This window comes from Lynx canadensis, chromosome C2 (assembly GCF_007474595.2).
Source record: "Lynx canadensis isolate LIC74 chromosome C2, mLynCan4.pri.v2, whole genome shotgun sequence".
NCBI lineage: Eukaryota > Metazoa > Chordata > Mammalia > Carnivora > Felidae > Lynx > Lynx canadensis.
The window spans coordinates 87512844-87525915 of NC_044311.2; the positions used below are offsets into that span (position 1 = coordinate 87512844).

General features: G+C 36.2%; 2 protein-coding genes across 11 annotated transcripts in view; both read left to right on the forward strand.

Annotated features, from left to right (window-relative positions):
* Positions 1-4485, forward strand: part of FYTTD1 (forty-two-three domain containing 1) — a 30246-nt gene extending 25761 nt beyond the window's left edge. For both annotated transcript variants that reach the window (XM_030329602.2, XM_030329603.1), the window contains exons 8-9: positions 156-282; positions 1976-4485. In XM_030329602.2, the coding sequence (XP_030185462.1) occupies positions 156-282; positions 1976-2074 (226 nt within the window). In that variant the 3' untranslated portion in view covers positions 2075-4485. The remainder of the gene's footprint in view (positions 1-155; positions 283-1975) is intronic.
* Positions 4486-8937: 4452 nt separating this feature from the next.
* The window catches only part of LRCH3 (leucine rich repeats and calponin homology domain containing 3), a 122729-nt gene continuing 118594 nt past the window's right edge, over positions 8938-13072 (forward strand). For 8 of the 9 annotated variants that reach the window (XM_030329031.1, XM_030329033.1, XM_030329028.1 and 5 more), the window contains exon 1: positions 8960-9235. In XM_030329031.1, coding sequence (XP_030184891.1) covers positions 8974-9235 — 262 coding nt within the window. In that variant the 5' untranslated portion in view covers positions 8960-8973. Of the gene's footprint in view, positions 9236-13072 lie in introns of all 9 variants that reach the window. The other variant, XM_032594738.1, reaches the window with a different exon arrangement.

The window sequence follows — 13072 nt, forward strand, 5'->3', positions numbered from 1 at the left end:
GGTAAGAGGAGACTATTGTACTTTTTTGAGAACACAAAATAGCCTTAATACATGGAACATGTGTACAAGTCAAGATGTCTTATGTACCAAATGATTTGTTTTTCTTCTTTTGATTATTAAGCTTGTCTGATTTCATTTTAATTTTTTTCCAATAGAACTCAGAAACCACGATTAACTCGTACTGCTGTACCCTCATTCTTGACAAAACGGGAGCAATCTGATGTAAAGAAAGTTCCTAAAGGTGTCCCCCTACAATTTGACATAAATAGTGTTGGAAAACAGGTAATTTTTTTTCTGTGTTTCTTTGTGCCATTCATTGAGAATATTTTAATTAATAAAATATGTAATGAATTAAACAGGGTATCTTAAGTCTCCTCAACCTTAGGAAACCACTGAACAATCTACTTTGTTTCTATAGAGAAGCCTATTTGGGGATTCATATGAATGGAAACATACAATATGTGATCTTCCGTGACTGGCTTCTTTCACTTAGCATAGTGTTTTTAAGGTTCATCTATAGTGTATCGTCTTTTTATTGCTGAATAATGTTCCATCAATGGATATACCATATTTTATTTATTCAGTTATCAGTTGATAGACATTTGGGCTGTTTCCATTCTTTGGTTATTGTGAATAAGGTTCTTCTGCACATTCATGTACATGTTTTTTGTGTGAGTATATGTTTCCATTTCCCTGGGTAAATATGTACAAGTGGAATTGGTAGGTCATATTCATAACTATATGTTTAACCTCTTGAGGAAGGGCCAAACTTGTTTTCCAAAGTGGCTGCACTGTTTACATTCCTTCCAGCATGTATAAAGAGTTATAAATTTCTCTACATCCTCATCTACACTTGTTACTATCGGTCATTTGATCGTAGCCATCCAAGTGCTTGTGAGGTGGTATATATCTCACTGTGGAATAGATTTGACATTTTTTATATTGACTTTGTGTCTTGTGATCTTGCTAAAATTCACTATTTTTAGTAATTTTTAGATTCCTTAAGATTTTCTGTGTAAACAGTCATGTAATTCTCCATATCCCTTACCAATCTTTAAACCTTTTCTTTTTCTTCTTTATTATGATGGCTAGAACCTTCAGTACAATGTTGAATAGAAATAATGAGAACATGGTATGCTTGCCTTGTTCCCAAGCATGAGGAGAAAGCATTAAATGTTTCACCATTGAGTATGATTTTAGCAATGGGTTTTTAGTAGATTTACAGGTTGAGGGAGTTCCTTTTATTCATATGCTGAGAGTTTTTATCATGAATGGATGTTGGATTTTGTTAAATCCTTTTTGTGTATCCATTGATGTAAAAATATGTGGAATTGAAAATATGAAGTATGGATAGAAATCTGACCAAATTTGTTTTGCTTCTTTTTATTTCATTTTGTCATGGTTACTCTTCTTTCATAAATGGTAAAATAAAATTTGGGTGTGCTTTCTTTGTTAATCAAAAACCAGATTTTGATTTGAATTGGTTTGAATTTCTGTGATGAACTCCCAGAAATCCAAAAACTTCTAGAAATTCAAGAAAGTTTGTTTCAAATATTCACAAGTGTCAGTAACTCTTATGTTTATCAGTGACATCACTAGATTTTGTGGCAGTGTTTGTAGAGCCTAAAAATAATTGAGAGAAAATGTTGGATGTATGACTTGTGGGCATTATAGCAATGTGTTTTATGTAGTACATAATGTAGGTATTTAGAATGGTTTAGAAGATAGAGAATGTGAGTCAGACTACCTGGTTTAAATTCTGGAGCTGCAAGTAGGCAAGTTAACTAACTTCTTTAAACTTCACTCAATTCACCTAATTCGTATGGTTTTTATTAGAGTTAAATGAGTTTGAATGCATAAATATTCAGGAAATGTTAGCTGTTGTTACCTTGAATTACCATTATGATCACATTATTGTTCTAAGCAAATATGGCCAACAGTCAAGTTGTTCATTGTTTTGTTTTGTTTTCTCTAGACAGGGATGACTTTGAATGAGCGATTTGGGATCCTGAAGGAACAAAGAGCCACTCTCACGTTCAACAAAGGAGGAAGCCGCTTTGTAACCGTGGGATAGATCCCAAGTCAAAGGGACTTTTGAGTGATGACTCTGTTTTAAAAGTTGAATTGCTTGAAGAGTTCATCACAGAAATTGAAGAAACTTTATTTCAAAATATTCACAAGGCTAAATAACTCTTATTTTTATTTTTGAAGTTTTTTTTTTTAAACATGTATAAATAATGCCCTGAAAGAATAACAGGGAATATACCTATCTGTTCTTGAGATTTCATGGTTGGCCCAGACAGAACAATTCTCTGTTTGACTTCTTTGGTCCGTCATGCAGCAGAAAGAAGACAGAAAAATAGAAACTGATTTATTTTTATTATAGTGGTATTTAGGATCTCATTGCTTTTCCCATTTTTTATTTGCCATGGTAAATCTTGGTCTTCAGAAATATGAGTAGGTCCCTTTGTTGCTGTCACCTGTCCTTTAATAGTATTGATGTAATAAGTGCAGTTGACTTTTCTTCATTAGAGATATTAAAAAAAAACATTAGAATTACAGTTTTGAGTTTTAAGATTTATGGGAATATCTGGAATTTGGTTCATTTTTGAGATGACCTTAGGTTAATTCTCCAGAGTTATAAATCTTTAATATCGAACTTTTAACCAGAAATGTGACTTTAGGCATTAGTCTCTGTTTAAAATGTTGATGTTTAAAGCTATAAATGTGTGTTTACAAAATTATCTGATAGAGCCTTGGAAGAGAAGGTCCAGTGTAAAAACCTAACAGTTATGTTTGGTAAATGAAGAAAGCCGGAGAGGAAGTAGCAGGTTGAGGTGAAACACTTTAAAACCCAGGACATAGGTGTACTGTGTGGATTTAGTGTAGGCTTGAATCTAGTGTCCACGAAGAATTCTTCAAATGATATTTAGAAGAATTATAATTATCAAGGTGGATTGAGTTCCTTAGATATTTTGATGATAAAATCAATAGCCATAAAGTCCTAGACTTCTTATTCAAAAGTTAAATTTTATAAGCTTTTTAAGCTTGTTAATTAAACAGTATAAAGCTTCAGAATCAAAAATATACTTGTATATGCCATAAAGACAAAATGGTAATTGAGTTACATTGTAATCTTGGTTTATACCTTTCTTGTATAAAGTTCAGGCATTTATAGTCGGTATTTTTTTTTTCCTCCCACACTCTGGAGGAATTAATCTGTTGTGCCAAGCTAGTGCTGAAAGTCTTCAGATGGTTATATACTATAAGTTACAGTATAATGCCAAAATGCAGCAAAATATTCCAACTACAAGTTCAATCATTTTGAAGTTTAACCTTTTGGTTTGCTATAATGTTGAAACCTCTAAGTAGGTGTTAGTTTCCCTAGAGTGTATTGGTGTTAATTTTTCCTGTAAAACAAAACAAAACATAACATTAAGTTATCACTCTTGCCTGCCTTGTATTGTATATTAGACTTCATTGTTTTCTCTCATGCTTCTTGAGTTACTTGGTTTATGTTAGCCACGGAAAAGTATCAACAGTTTCATGCTTATACCAAAGAATTAAATCTGATCCTTAATATCTGGTATTTTGCCAGTAAGTCTACTGATAAGGGATTATTGGAAGCCAGTCACACAATTTGAAAATAAGCTCTAGTCTCCTTAGGCCAAGGACTCATTGCAAAACATTTTTGCAAGTACAAATGCTTAGATTTCATCCGTGAACAGTACATTTTATTTTAGACTGGTTTAGAATTACTGGTAGGTTATTTTAAAGCAAAAGAGAAACAACTGAGCACAAATTTGCTGTCTTTAGAACAGTTTGTGAAAATATGGTATAAAGTTTTCATTTTTTTATTTTAAGTATTGTACAAAGCTATTATTAATGCCATTTTTCTCGAAAACCTTAAAAATTGCCCCAAATATTGACGTTAACTGCATCAAACAACAAAGTGTCTTTGGTATATTAAACATTTGCTCTTCATACATCTCTAATTTCATTTTCTTTTTAAATATAAAATTTTGCCTTTGTTACAACTAAATTAAAATTCTTGAGTGCTAACATGCTGTGTATAAACAGAAGAATATGCTTTGTTGGAAGAAAATTTCCTTTCTTGGAATGTGGTTGTGGTCTTCCTTTTTCAGTTCTTAAATTTTTTTTTTAAACAGGATACAACTTAAAATTTCCTTTGCATCAAGGTGTATGCAAAACATTGATGCAGTGCATCACAAAAATAAGTTTGTATTTAACGAGGAGATGCTTTACACTGTACTTTTTGGTGTTTTTTGGAAAAGTTACAAATTTAGATCTATTCTGAAGCTGTTCATTTTTAACAAATAAAATGTTACAGGTCTCACATTTATTCTTAGCTATAAAGATTGAGTTGTGGTTTTTAGATTGTTCTATGTTACAAAGAACTTTGTAGTGATTTATAATTTTTAGGGTTTGAAAAACTACCTAACCAATTAAATTGGTAAATCAGTCTACACTCATATTCTAACTGCCTTTTGACCATTTCATTCATGAGCTCCAACCAAGAAGTAAGTAGCCAGCATGATTTAAAGACTCATTACTTAGAGTGCAGAATTTCAAGCTAGATGTGCCCTTCAAGATCATCCATTTCAATTCCTTTCTATGTTTTATTTAAATGAGGCTCAGCTTTTCAAGACTTGTATGTGTCAGTGTCACTTTTTGAGCTCAGGTCTTTTAATTCTCAGTTTAATTTAATTCTCATAATAAACTGCTTCTGTGAATTGAACACCCACAGAGAGTAGTGGAATGATGTTTGGCTTGTCCGATATCTGAGAAGTGGTAATTGCAATGCTTTTAGCATTTGTAATTTTTAGTATGGCAAGTAAATCTACTCTACCAGTGATAATTATTGAGACTTCATTACTTTTGTATTCAAGTTATATAGACCTCTTAGAAAAGGTCAGTGTTCCTGATCGCACATTATGTATTTTTTTCTAACAGGCACAGATTTCATAATTTTAATTATAAGCACATCATAAAATACTTCCAAAGTATGAACAAACTTACAAGCTTCATTGCCCACTAATTATTTTCTGTTAGAATAGATATGTATATCCCAGTTTGCTGTCAGTGGCTTTATAATTCACACAGTATACACAGTGTCAGGATAATTTTTAATTTTAATTTTAATCACCCGGTGCTCATCATGACAAGTGCATTCCTAAATCCCCATCACTTGTTTCACTCATCCCTCCACCCACATCCCCTCTGGTAACCATCAGTTCTCTGTAGTTAGGAGTCTGTTTCTTGATTGGTCTCTCTTTTTTCCCCTTAGCTCATTTGTTTTGTTTCTTAGTGTGTCAGGGTAATTATTGTCCTGATTTCGATTTTCAATAAGAAAGTATGAGTGACAAAAAATAGCTGACTTTGCACTGCAGAGAATGAATACCATACATTCTGAATACAGGTAGTATCAGGGCAGGAAATGATTCTTTTATTTCTGATTAGTATATTTTTGAACTTTCATCAGAATTATATGATTGTTTTATTGCTACTGTAAAAAAAACCCCACGTGATTTAAGCTTTCTTTTAAAGCAAATTATTTTTATGTAGATCAATTTGGAGTTTATTCCCTTTTAAAAAATGATACCAACAGACCCCAAGCATTCACACTAAGAATTTTGGACTGTTGTCGGCCATTGTTAGGGAGTTAAAGATTTTCTTATAAATTATTGACTCCTGATGTCTTTTTTTCTCCCTCATTATGTTACTTCTATCAAATACAAAAAGCTTTTATTTTTTTATTAAAAAAAATTTTTTTTAACATTTATTTTTGAGACAGCATGAACAGGGGAGGGTCAGAGAAAGAGAGAGACACAGAATCTGAAACCGGCTCCAGGCTCTGAGCTGTCAGCACAGAGTCCGACGCGGGGCTCGAACCCAAGGACTGCGAGATCATGACCTGAGCTGAAGTCGGACACTTAACCAACTGAGCCACCCAGGTGCCCCCAAAAAGCTTGTTGAAACAAGGAAATGTGTGATACCGTCCTGGAGCTGAAATTCATTGTGTTGTATTTCAGAAGAGGTTTACTGATGTTTAAAGATGAATAGGAAACTATTTCCATAGTGTGTAGATACCTAATTTCTACTTCTATTTCCACTTTAATGAGAAGAAAATCATATTGTCTGCTTATTAAAGGAATCCGGGAAGGAGCATTTATTGAATATATTTAGCAAGCTAGTTTCTATGCTTTACATTTGAAGAGCATAGGATTAGTCAAGATTTTAATCCCATTGCTTTGAGTTCGTAAAAATGGAGTCTTAAAGGAGTGACCATAACATATTTCTAGCGAGTAGATGAAGGGGGAAAGGATTTTATTTCTGCATGAGATAGTGAGATACAGAGCTGAAAACGAGATTTGAGTGAAAATTTTGCCCCTGGTATTCCTTCAGTGAGTTAACTTTCAGTTGTAAAATAGGAAGAAGCAAGGAACTTCTCTATATCAATTCCTAACATTCAATAACCCTCACTACCAATTTTTTTCAGCTCCTGCTTCTAGACCACAGAGCAGTTATAGAATAAATTCTATGTCCTTATAGCCCTTTTGCTCATAGCTTTTTTGCACCTGTTTCTCATCTTTATTCATCGCTAGACACTTTGGTGAAATCCTCACAGTGATTCCATTTCCTCTATCTCATTCTCACAAGATGATCTTGTCACTTTTTTAATGGAGATTGAGAGTAGGATGAGAATTCCTTCATATTCTACCTTTGCAGATGAGAGCTCAAATCCCCTTAGAAGTCTTAAAATTAACTCCTTGATCTACCTTTTCTTACAGTCTCTCTTTACCTAGGACTTGTTCTCATTTATATATATTTCTCCTCATATCCATAGGCTTTTCTTTTGGACTTCAAATACAGATTTATCTACCCTGTTCTCAATAAATTTTTTTTCCCTTTCCTCCCAGCTGTCTCTCTTGTATTAGTACATAACCTCTGCTGTATTAGTATATAATCCATCTTCTGTCTCTGCTTCCACTCATCCTTACATAGTTCCTATTAAGATACTCAGCTCTGGGTATAGAAGAAAATTACAGAATTTAACATATTAAGGACCTTAAAATCTAGTTGAGTAGACAAGGTAAGATCAATCTATAAACTTGATCAGAAGTTCAGAGACCAGGATTAGCATGTTATGTTGCAATTATAATGAGATATGTGTGTAGGTAGATAGGGAGAATGAGGCTGTATTATGAAGAACTTGTTAGAAGAATTTAGTGTAAATGTGGAAGGTAATAGGTAAATTCAGGTGACATAATGGTGCATTTTATAAAGATATCTGGTAACTGTTAATATGGAATATATGATTATGCTTTTAGTCACTGTAGTTGAAATATTTCCTAAAAAAATACAGAATGAGATCCTGCTCTCTTAAAATAGCTTAAAATCTTTCTTAAGAAGAGCAAAACAATTTTAGATCAGAATAACAAAAAAGCAGTTCATATATTGGATAAATGTTTTTTGAGCTGGTAAATCACTTGCCATTGCAAAGACCCATGCTCATAACAGACCTTGATACTGATAATTGGTCATGGAACTTGCTGCTGAGGAACCTAGAAGGTAAGAATTCATAGAACAACTCTGAGCAGCTGTTACTAATCAGCTTTGTTACTGAGATTAAACATTTTCACAGTCTCTTCCATGTAGGAGTTGGGGGAAGTGCTAATCAAAGTTTCGTAGAAGAGTTGGGCTTTGATGAATAGGCTTTTCAACCTTGTTTTCTTTTGCTGTCTCATGAACTTTTTGGCTTGTGGCCTTAAATACACATGTACCATTATAAATCATACCTGGGTGTGTTCGTGCTGATACTCCTCTCACCTTCCTACTATTGCCTATTTCATAGTCTTTAAGATTTTTCCAAAATTTCATTCATCCATGATGCAGATCCTTTTCTTTGAATTCTGATAGATTTACCCAGCTACCCCTACTCAGCCCTTTTTCTGTTGTCCTACTCTCTGATTGGTATGTTTGTCTGAATTCTATAATTAGATTGTAATCTAGGAAAAGAGCTCTAACAGTCTCTTCTATTTCCCACAAATACTAGTTGGTTCGTTGTAGGGGAAATTTACATCAGTGTAGCAGCAATGGCTTAAATGTATAAAAGAATATGCTGGAGACTGGTTACAAAGTAGATGAGCCCTAATTGATTTAAAGTGAAGTGATAGTTTCCAGTTTTTCAATAATGATTTTGGGTTTTATCATTTCTTCCATTCTACCTCTAATTCTCACATTTAGATTATGGTCAGATCATTTTTTTCCCCTCACTTTTGGTTCTAGACAAAAAATTTAGACTTTAATGCCGTTCATCCTGATTTGTTCAACAATAAAATCTTGCCTAAAGGACAAATACTATTTAAAATGTGTTTTATTTTTGTTCAGAGCTATTTTATAAAAGGGTGGCCCTAAACATTTGTATACCCTTTCAATGAAGATTATGGAATTTGGGGGCCAGGTTGGCATTTATTTTCCTTTCCGAAAATAACAGTTAATAGCACGTCTCCATCTAGATCACTTGCTGTATAGAATGACAGAGTTGGGGAAACGTTTTACGTCGTATCCCAGGGTCCCCTCTTCTCACTGCCTAGGTTCCTGGTAGCAAGAATGGTAAACCTTAATTCAATGCTTAATCGAATCCTTCAGTATTGAGGGAGGAAGGCACGGAAGTTTTTGTGGGGAACACTGAAAGATATTTTTGTAGGGGCATTTTTGAAAATGGTACTGGGAGCCAGAGGAGGGGGTGCTCCAAGATTGTGAGTTCCTTTTTGATTTCCCTTCAAAACCTCGATGCAGGCGGAGGCAAGAGCCTGGATGTGCGGAGGGCCACTGCAGCCCTGCGCGTCAAGACAACCGTACGGGGTCTGTTTGCCCCTTTCCCCGCCCACCCATCAGTTCTGGCAGCGCATGCGCTGAGCCGTGGGCCGGAGAGTTGTCGGCTGGGAAATGGCGGCCGCGGGCTTGGTCGCTGTGGCCACGGCTGCAGAGTACTCTGGCCCTGTGGCGTCGGGAGGTAACCTCTCCGGTGTTAACTGCGGCCCAAGCTCCGGAGCAGGTACTGGTCCTGGCCCAGGTTCGTGGAGCCGCTCCCTCGATCGAGCGCTAGAGGAGGCGGCTGTGACCGGGGTGCTGAGCCTGAGCGGCCGGAAACTGAGGGAGTTTCCCCGGGGAGCGGCCAACCATGACCTGACGGACACCACCCGGGCGGGTGAGTGGGGCACGGGGCATCCCTGCTGACCATGGGCGCGGGACGCGGTGGGAGGCCGCTCCATCCGGTGGGAGGACTCGGGGCTAGTTACAGCCACCGGTCCCATAGTGCCTGGTTGGGACCGGACTAACGGGGAGAAGCCGACTGCCCGACCCACCCAGCACCCCCACCCCCCACCCCCGCCCCGGCCTGCGGGCCAGACCCCGAGCCAGGGGTGAGGCGGCAGACTGCAGCATCTCTCGGGGAAGGAGACTGTAGAGATAGAGTGTTTTACTCTGCTAGAAAATTAACTTAATGCCGCTGAAGTAGACCCTTGCCCCGCCCCGGTTTCTGCAGGCCCTTTCGGATTTGGGATGCCAAAGTGACTTTGCTAAGATTTGGGATTGTAAACGCTCTCTTAATATGTTCAGAGCATGGGCCACTGCGTTGTTGGGGAAGCATTGATGTGAGCACTGACGTTTCTTCAAGAGTTGTTTTTAATGTGAGCCCTAAGGCTGTAACTTTTCTTTCTGTACCTTTATCTATTTGGCTTACTAGAGCCAACCTTCAGACTCCCATTACTTTTCTCACGCCCTCCCTGAAAAGTTGAGGGAAGAAAAAGATACATAGATTGCCTACCCCATCTGTATTTAACGCTTTTCAAAAATGAACATTACTTCGCTTTATACATATTTTTGAACACAGGAAAGGTAATAAGCAATTGGATATTATTTGGTTTTCTCAGTTGTAGAGAACAATGTTTGGTGACCGAGGCGCTTAACATAATATGCTTTTCTTGTGTTTAAAATATAGCTTCCTTAGGGAGTAGATTAAAAACTGAGCCTATTCATATTTTACACAAAGGAGGAAAAAAATCCCCTACACAGGTTCGTGTAGTATGATGTAGTTAGGTATTTTATTTTGATATAGTGTTTTTTTTGGCAATGAAAGAATATGTAGTACTTTGTCTTGTATTTATTCCATTTTATTTTATTTTAAAATCTTCGATTTGAAAATCTTCTATGTGCACTCATTAAAGATTGATGGGTATTACATATGATTCACTCATGTTAGAAAAATAAACAGAACTGTTAAACTACTTTAAGAAACTTCTTTCCAGAGAAACTTTCACTCTAGTGTAAAATGGAAGAAATTAAATGTCTAATTATTTAATCTCTTTTGGAAACAGTTGTACTGAAGATATTTTGTATTTTTAGTGAATGTTATTAAAATTAAACTTTCTTGCTAAGGTAAATATGAACAGCCACTTCCCTTTTGCTTATGTTCTGATAGACAACATCCAAAATTGTTGTTCATAACCCAGATTACCTGATTCTGTTCAGGAGATGGCCGTATGGCATATGATTGTTTCAGAGATGGGTAATGTGGCAATTTTATATTGGTGTGAGTCGTTTCAGTATTACTCCATTAAACGCGAAGCTAAAGAACAAGTTGATTACAGGAGTTTATTTCATTCGTTATCTTACCTGCTTTTAAATAGTTCTAGGACCAACATGTTTTGCTTTTAAGAAATATTTTATTAACTGACAAAACCCAAAGGCATTTATGAAGAAAAAGAACCAATCCCAATAAATTTTTCCCTTACTGTGCTCTGAATTATTTTATTTTTTAAAGATTTTATTTCTTTTTTTTTTTAATGTTTATTAATTTTGAGAGAGAAAGAGGGGAGGGACAGAGAGAGGAGAGGGACAGAGAGAATTCCAAGGAGGCTCTGTACTGTCAGTGCAGAGCCCAAAGCTGGGCTCGATCCCACAAACTGTGAGATCCTGACGGGAGCTGAAATCAAGAGTCAGACACTCAACCAACTGAGCCACTCAGGCACCCCTAAAGATTTTGTTTTTGGATAATCTCTACACCCAACGTGGGGCTCAAACTCACGACCTCGAGATCAAGAGTCACACATTCTTCTGCTCTTCTGACTGAGCCACCAAGGCACCTGAGTTATTTTAAACAGATAATTTAATGCTGATATGATAATTTATTGAGTATACACTGTTTGCTATTCATTGTTAGGTGTTTTAAAATACATTGCCTTGTTAAATGCTCAAAACAACCAACCAATGGACTAAGCATTATTATCCCCACTTTACATGTGAAGAAGCACTCAGAATTTACAGATGAGGAATCACTCAGAGAAAGTCCTGTAATTAATATTGGTGGTAGAATTTCAGCCCAGGTCCATGGAACTCTTTTCTCTGTGCTATACGTCACAGCCTTCCTATGTACAGATAGATATTACTATTCCTGTGTTTGCAGATAGTGAAATCAAGATTTGGAGATACTAGATAATTTGCTCAAAGACCTGTAGCTAAAGGCCAGGGAAGGTAGTGTTAGCCAGGATTTGAGCCTAGTTTGAGATAACTCCAAACCCATAGCATACCTATAGCTTAATGGATTCAGACACAACCTATGTTAGGTAAAATGTTTTGTTAAGACTCTTTAAAATTTAAAGCCAGGAAAATTATTTGAATACCGTGTGTGTGTGTGTGTGTGTGTGTGTGTGTGTGTGTGTCAAAGTTGCCATATAGCCTGTTCTCTCATAATGTATATGGACTGTATCTGGTAGAGCTGCTGTCCTTCAAGAGTTTATATTCTAAGAAACAGCATATATTTCCCATACTACGTATAATTTGACATGATTAGAATTAATTAGGAACATTTTCTTGAGGCTTTTCACTCTTATTTGTTTTAAAAAGTAGATTTTTAGGAAAAGGGAAATATTTATTAGGGAATAGGTAATTTGATCCAGTGGACAATGCAAATTTTAGAAGGAAATCACAGAAGACTTCTTGGGGCAGAAACGTTGGAAAGGATTTGGGTAGGCAAAAATGAGAAGGAAAACCAATTCCAGGCAGTGGTGGACAACATGCAAAAATTCCTAGAGTATATGGCACATCAGTTAATTTTGCCAGTCCATTATGCATTACCCTTTCATCTGACTTACAGTAATCCAATTTTCCTAGGAAATCACTCCTCTCAGTTTCATGGCTATCCCAGCCCAACACAAGGGTGTGCATGTGACTGACGCCAGACCTAGCCAGTCAATATCCTTCTGGTCACAGTGATTGCTCAGAGATGGGCACATTTTCCAGTGAGCACACATGACTGTTAATTCTGAATTTTTTATTGGAACTATTGAGAAAGAGGCATGATTTGGACCCTGGGGATTGCTGAGAGAATAGAATGTGAGCCTAGAGCTTACTAATAATTGGAAGGCAGAGCCAAAAGATGGAAAGAGTGAGACCAAGTTCTGATGACAATGTTTGAACCTTTGGTTCAATAGCCAGGCCTTAAGATAGTGCTGTCCTTGGACAGCAAGTTAATAAATTCCCCTTTCTGCTTGATTTGAGCAGAATTTTTTGTTACAAAATCAAGAGTCCTGACTAATACAGTGGGACTGCTTGTGATAATGTGGTCAGGCCAGTTTGGTCAGAATAAATGGTTGGATTAGAGAATATCTGAGCTATCTTTTGCATATGTGGAAGCTAGATTGAGGATAGGTTAATTGAGTTTGAGACAGGGAGACTAATCAACATTCGTTCTCATTTGTTCAACAAACATTTGCTAAGGAATTTGATAAGTGCAGATATACAGAGAGGACCAGCATACTTTCTGTCCTCAAAGAATTCAAGGGATCTAATGGAGAAATAAATAAATGTGAAGATTATTTGACTTGTCTACTAATAGCAAAACTTTTATGTATAAGGCATTATACTAACTATAATATAGAGGAAACAAAAATAAGAGGCTTTACCCTGTAAGAATTTAAAAAAGCTAGTAACCCAGTTGGATGACTACAATAATAATCTGAATCTCTGAAGGAATGAAAAATAGATA